Here is a 7,203-nt window from a genome sequence, read left to right as displayed (position 1 = left end):
GCTCCCATCTGGAGTGAGGAAAAAAAAAAGACACAAGGACACTACAACCTGTTTCTCATTCTACAGCTCAGAAATATATATATATGATAACTGTGAAAAAGTCCCAACTGAAATCCAGAGGCACACATCTAAATTCTCCCAGCAGCCCCACAGGAGGTAAACAGGGCTGAAGGAGAACGTCAGTGACAACAGAGGGGGAAGTTGAAGCAAAGCACTCAGCCAGTACTTACTGCTCTCACCCCCTGTGGTACAGATGTTGCGAACGATCCTTTTCTTGACCTTCTTCAGTTCGTCAAAATTATGGACCGTCAGTTTTTTCTCTGCCGTCCCTGTGATCTGGATCAGCTGTTGCTCATCCACGTCCCCGATGCCCACTGAGTAGATGTCTACACCTCTGTGCCTCAGCTCTTCAGCAGCCTGAGCCACTTCATCTTGGGAACGACCATCTGTGAGGACCAGAAGCACTTGAGGGGTACCTGCATTTATCCTGCTGCCTGTCTCTGGCTGGAAGTAGTGCCCCACCTTACGGAGGGCATCACCAATGTGGGTGTATCCGAAGATCTGCGGGATGCTCTCAATTTTCATGGATATTTCCCTCTCCCCAGTGAAAGCTCCCAGCAGAAACTCTGATTTGTAGGTGTCACTGAACTGAGCCACTCCTATGCACACTCGGTTGAGGCTGACATCAAAATCTTGAACAACAGATGCCAAGAATTCTTTCATCTTCGTGAAGTCGTTTGGGTGGATGCTGTTTGAACCATCCATGAGGAAAACAAGGTCTACTTTCTCAATGTCACAATCTGCAAAGAGGAAAGGAAACAACGATGAGACCAGATGAGTACTCCTTCCTTAACCCCACAGGAGTAAACATCTGCATCTATACAGAAATAGCATTTCTGAAAGCAGTTTCTTATCACATGCTACTCTGCCATCACGCTAATTGGAAAGGTAGCAAATACAAGCGAGCCCTTCGTGAAGGTGCCACTCACACACTCCTGTTTCCCTTGGCTTGCCTGTTTGGTCTTACACCATTTTCTTTTTTGAGATGCCAAAGGGACTGATCATATAAAGCTTTTCTTATCTGCAATCTCCTCTTAAGCTTCTAGAAGGCCCCGGGACAGTAGTAGCCTAGCAAGCAACCTAACACATCCATTTAGGGATTCAACTAGAAACAGATGGTTTGCATTACTGACTTGGCCTCTCTGGTCCAGTTGGGCCAATATATTTTTTGATGTATGAGGGCAAACTGAAAGGAAGATTTCAAAGCATGCTCTCCAGTCTCTATCTGACTGACCTTCCTCTTCTACCAGCCTCCTTTCTGATGTGTGTAGGCAAACATATCTGCTTTAAGAAAAATGTTTGTGCGCACATAATGCAATATGGTCAGATAGTTCATCCATTGTTTTATCATAGCAAATACAAGACAAACAGAACAAGAGAGGCCATTGCCAGTGGATGAGTGATGCCTGCCACACACTCGGCTATGTCCCCTAAGCTTCCTGGTAAACACTGTCACTTTCTTGAATTTCCAGTGTTCTCAAGCATTGACCCAACTTAATTCCCCTTTTCATTTTAGTTTTTCTTTTCATGTGCGTATGTGTGTGTGTGTGTGTGTGTGGGTGTGTGTGTGTGTGTGTGTGTGTAGTGTATATGAGCATGCATGTGTGTGGAGGGGACTGTACACACACCCATGCTGGGAAGCCAGAGGAAGACATGAGGTGTCTTGCTTTAACATCCCTGTCATCTTCTTCCTTTAAGACAGGGTCTCTCCCTAAAACTGGAACAAGGCTGGCAGCCAGCCAGGCCTATTGATCCTCCTGGGTCCTCCCATCTCTGCCCTCCTCCCCACCAGAACTGCAGCTGCAGGTAGGTCTGGCTTTTTACTTGGGTGCTGGGGATTTGAACTCAGGTTCTCAAGCCTGCACATCAAGTATTCTTACTCACTGAGCCATCTCCTCAGTCCTCAAGTTAATTAGTTGTCAATGTAATCCCAGAAAAGTTTGAAGGTGTCAGATTCCCACAGTCCAGGTAAGCGAGGAAGAGATAAAAGGAAATATAGCTAGTAGATTGATCTTCCAGGGAACTGGTTGATTTGTTACAGTTCTTTGTTTCAGGTTCAAATCAAGCACCCTTTCCTTGCTTAATGGAGACTTTCAGTACAAAAATGCAATGTCAACTTTCATAGAGAACCTGAGGACAGATAAAATTTTAGGCATTCACCAACAAGGAAAGATATGCCCTAGCTCCAATAAGAAACAGAGAGGTTGTTAGTTTGTGTGGTGGTTTGAATGAAAATGTCCCCCATAGGCTCCATGTATTTGGACATTTTGTCCCCAGATGATGGTGCTGTTTTGGGAGGTTTTAGAAGGTGTGGCTGTCCTGGAGGAAGCACGTCACTGGGGGTGGGCTTAGAGAGTTCTTAAACTTTGCCCCATCTCTAGTCCCTCTCTGGCTTCCGGGGCCTGCGTGATGGCGTGAGAGCTTCACTTCTGCTGCTCCTGCTCCTGCCACTATGCCTCCCTGCCGCAACAGACTGTAATTCCCCTGGAACCCTAAGCTCAAATAAACTCTTCCTTCTATAAATTGTTTGGGTCAGTGTTTCTATCACAGCAACAGAAAAGTGACTAATGCAGTTTGTCAATGAAAAAATTAGCAGCTACAGTCTAAGGAAGCAAGGCACACACAACCGGAAAAGCTGGAATGACTGAAAAAGAGCTGCATCAACATGTTGGCTCTGCGGACCAAGCAATTCATCTAATAAAAATAGTGGGTTTTGGTATACTGCATCTTGGGGGAAAAAATAAGAACTTCCTTTCTTCCTTTTTCTTTTTTTGAGACAGAGTTACACTTTATAGCGAGCATAACCTAGACTGAACTGTGTAGTCCAGGATGGCCTCAAATTGCCTTAGCCTCCCAAATACTGCAGCTGCAGGTATGCACCCATGCCTAGGAAGAGTACAGTCTCACTCTGACCTAAAAGTGCAGAACGGCAGTTGAATGAAGGAACAACGAAAGAGTGAACAGACAGAGAGAGACAGACAGACAGACAGAGACAGAGAGAGACAGAGAGAGAAAGACAGAGAGAGACAGCAGCCAAAGCAGAAAGGTGCCATCCAGGGCAAAGAAAACCCCACTGTTCTCTGTCCAGGAACCTTCTTAGGATGGACCAGAGTGTTTAATACTGGGCTCTGCAAATCCAGAGAACTTGTAGCATGACAGAAATAGGAAGAAACTAGGGATGCTTAACCTGGAGGAGAGATGGCTTCAGGCAATGCATGCTGGCCCTTAGGAGGAAATAGAAAGAAGGATGAGTGGGTGGAAAAACATGAGCACATGTATGCTCAAAAAACGTCTTTCAAAACCAGTGATTTCCTATTGTTAGAAGCTGTAGGGAAGAAGTGAGAAGTGTTTTTGAATGTGTTTCTCTTGGGGAGGAGCATGAGTGAAATATGGTTGAGGATCTTTCCAACTCTGAGAGTCTATGGAAGGGGGAAGGCCTATGAAATAATTTTGGTTCCTTCTCTCTTCCCAAGACAACTGGTGCCCCCAGCACCACCACATAGGCATCTCACTCATAAGACCCTCTGCCAACAATTAGGAAAAGCTTAACTGACAAGACTTACCCACTTTTGAAGAGTTTCAGACACTGGCTGACACATCGGAAAATATCCCCTTCAGGCCTCCAAAAGTCTCCACGAAGTAGTACTTGTCACTTGACCCCGCCATGGCTAACAGCTCCCAGGTATTGGCGCCAGCAATCCCCACAGCTAGGACTACAATGCCTTTGTCCCGCAAGGCCTTGGCAGTGGCGTTGAGCTTCTCTGAATCATGAGATTCCCCATCTGTGATCACAATGAGGACTTGGGGGACACCCTTCTGCAGGCGGCTGCCCTGGGCTTCAGTGAACATGTGGTCTGAAAAGGCTAGAGCCTCCTCCGTGTAAGTATTACCGCCCATGGGCTGGTCCCTCTCCAGCACCTTAATCACATTCGATTTTGTGTCATGGTCCTTTAGATAAAACAACACTTCCGGGTCATCAGCATACTTAAGTGCTCCAAACCGGACCTTATTCTTGCCCACATCAGCTTTTTTCACTAGGCCAATCATAAAGTCCTTCATGATGTTATATTCTTGAGAGTCAATGCTTCCAAAACTATCGATGACAAACACAACATCCAAAACTTCAATCCGCTTGCATTCTGGAAGAGGGAGAGGAAGGGAAACCGCATGAGATGAGGTGTAGACAGTGTGGGAGATCCTCCAGTTTCTTTTGAAATGACTGGTGCTTTCTCTCCATGGAACCACACCATGCTATATGATTATCAACTCTCAGATAACAGAGCTACCTTTACATTTGTGCTGCCGGTACCTAGTGATACTCGGGGGAGCCTTTAGGACAAAGCAGGGGTGGGTGGAACCTACTTCAGAGAGGGAAGATGGTCAGATAGGGTAGCAATTACAGGACCATCAGGAATAAAATTTCACCCTTTAGACTAAAAAAGGAAAATCATGATTCAGTATAAATTTTCTCATTTAAGTGTTTCCTTTCCACATGTGCTTTCGTTTATACAAATTTGTTTTTAAGTTAAAAGGATCTAGAGATTTTTCTTAAGATAAGCCATGGTGAAATGACCAAAACCAAAAGAATTTGGCAATACTATGTTTTTGTCATTGTTCTCTACATTGACTGTTTTTTTCTTCTTTTTTGACTTTCTTGAAATACCTATTTTCATTACTGGGTCCCATTAAACCTGAGGTCAGTGCTGTGGAAAAGCAGAACAGGAAGGACCCAGTTAGTTCCTGTGGTGCTGCTCCATCTAAAGGAACTCATCCATCCTGAGTTCTAAAGGCTCAGCTCATCCGTTCTGGAGAAGTGGAATCTTGAGACAGCCATTTAGTCTTTATGTCGGTAAGACAGTCTCTCCAGGTCACAGGAAAGTATGACCCAAATGTTAGCTCACGCATTCCTGAGAAACGAAGCTGTGAGAAAGTGCTCCCTCTGCCCGCAGGCTTTCCCATTTCCTTCTTTTGTGAGACACTTGCCAGCCATGTGAAGGGCTCCTGAAAGCCCACGAGTCAACCACTGCCTGGAGGCCATGAATACACAGCCATAAACCAAATTCCCAAAGAGAGACTGACTCCAATAAAGAAGAACTGGGTCCCTCTGGCCTTCTGTTGTCTGGGAATCTTGTTTGGATTATTTAGTGGACTCAGGGGACTTGGGGGAAGATTGCTCAGCACTGGAACCCTTCGAAGAGCTGATACTTGTTATGGGTGGAATTACCTAGGAACAGAAATCAGGTGTACTCTTCTTTCTACAAACATAAACCATCAAACCCTAGCCTGGGAGTTGAACCGAACTGTTACTAGAATTATAAAACAATGTTCATCTCCTTTCTTAAAGTTCCATTAAGATGCATCTAAGTCAAGGGGATTTTTCAGAATGCTTCTGGGCATTAAGCCCAGGGATGACAGTATAATCTAGCCACTTAAATTTGCTGGTCTTCTGTGGCTTTGTTTCGGTGGAGTGAAGTGCTAGAAATCAGAGCAGGGCCTTGAGAATGCCAGGTGAGTGTCTACCACTGAGCTGTATCTACAGCGCAGAGCTTTTGTTTGGTCACTTCCATTACTCTGTGTATCGTAAGAAGAGGGGAATATGCCATTTCTTTCTATTGAAGCATCCATTGTTCAAGTGCCTTAGAATAGTCATTACTTATAAGATCTAATAGATATCAAGTGTTTTTACAAATGTTTCACTTGATCAGGTATTGTCTTCAGAAATTAAAAAAAAACAAACCCTATGCATAGAGATGCTGAGCCAAACTTGAGTCTTTCAGCCCAGGAGGATATGTCCCTTTACCACCTGCTTAGCACCCACATGTTATCTGATGAAACAGGGGACACATGGTTAGGCACCTCATTTTAAAGCAGGACCAACTCTGGTGGAACTTAGACTCTAAAGTTGCCTGTGGATTAGTCTGAAACTAGACTCTCAGCTGAAGTGACTTCCTTACTTGGCTCCTACCTCTTCCCTGTCTTATTTTCCTTCTTCCCCTCCTGAACACACTTCCTTAATGAAACACTTTCACAAGAACTCTTGACTCATCCTCTCCTTCTAGACAGCCTGATCTAAGACCTGGTGTGACACCACCTTTCTTAAAGGAACAATTAATCACCTTATGGCGATTTGTCTTTAAGTGAGAATGTGTCTAGGAAGACCAAAATTGGTCCTCTGTCAATTATTTATTTTTATTCAGAGGGGGTGAGGTTAAGCCAGGGTCTCATTCTGTAGTCCAAGTTAGCCTGAAACTCACTATGTAGCCCAGGATGGCCTTGAACTCATGGTAATACTCTTATCTCAGTTTGAGTACAGGCATGAACCACCATACCCAACTCTTGCTGTCTATTTAACTCAACATGTCAAAGACACTAAACATACACATTCCAATTAATAAATTCATAGCATTCACATACAAGTCTAATTCAAGCAACAGTGAGTATTTGAACTGCCTTCTCCTTTTGACTAGGCCCACGCTTACCTTCACGGGGACTACATATTCCCAGAACGAGGTCATCTTCAATATGCTGCAGAATGTCAAAGTTCTCAACATAGAAAACCATCTCTGGTTTCCCACTGATCTCTTCAAGCTGGGTGACATTGGAACCAAATACCCCCACGGAGTAGATAATCACACCTTGTTGCCGAAGTGCTAAAGCTGGGTCCCTTACTATGTCCTGAGCCTCACCATCTGTGATGAGGATGAGGAACTTCCTGACATTGGGTCGGGCCCCCTTGTCTGGGCTGAAGTATTGGGACACAAAGGTGAGGGCACTGCCTGTCAAGGTTGTTTCTCCAATGTGAGCCATTCGGTCTATAGCACTTGAAATGTCACTTTGGGACGTGAATGTGTTGAGGCAAAACTCCTTGTTTTCATGGCTGAACTGGACTACACCGATTTGCACCCGGTCTGCCCCAATCTGAGATTTGCTCACAAGGTTCTTCATGAACATCTTCATTTTACTGAAGTTTTCAGGTCCTATACTTCCAGAACTATCCACCAGAAACATGATGTCAGCTTTCATGTCTCTGCAGGCTGCATGGGGAAAAAATGGGATGTTTAGTCTCATCACCACATATAAAACATTGGAAAATCAAATCACAAATAATTATTTGTTGAGGTTAAGTGTATTTAGCAAAGATGG

General features: G+C 44.5%; 1 protein-coding gene across 1 annotated transcript in view; it reads right to left on the bottom strand.

Annotated features, from left to right (window-relative positions):
- LOC103747174 (collagen alpha-6(VI) chain-like) overlaps nt 1–7,203 on the bottom strand; it is a 28,988-nt gene that overhangs the window by 13,003 nt on the left and 8,782 nt on the right. Inside the window, 3 exon segments of the mRNA XM_008849511.1 lie at nt 231–800; nt 3,624–4,199; nt 6,540–7,094. Of these exon segments, the coding sequence (XP_008847733.1) occupies nt 231–800; nt 3,624–4,199; nt 6,540–7,094 (1,701 nt within the window).

The sequence above is a fragment of the Nannospalax galili genome, unplaced genomic scaffold (assembly GCF_000622305.1).
Source record: "Nannospalax galili isolate Female #2095 unplaced genomic scaffold, S.galili_v1.0 scaffold443, whole genome shotgun sequence".
Taxonomy (NCBI): Eukaryota; Metazoa; Chordata; class Mammalia; order Rodentia; family Spalacidae; genus Nannospalax; species Nannospalax galili.
This window is presented reverse-complemented; position numbering and strand designations above follow the sequence as displayed.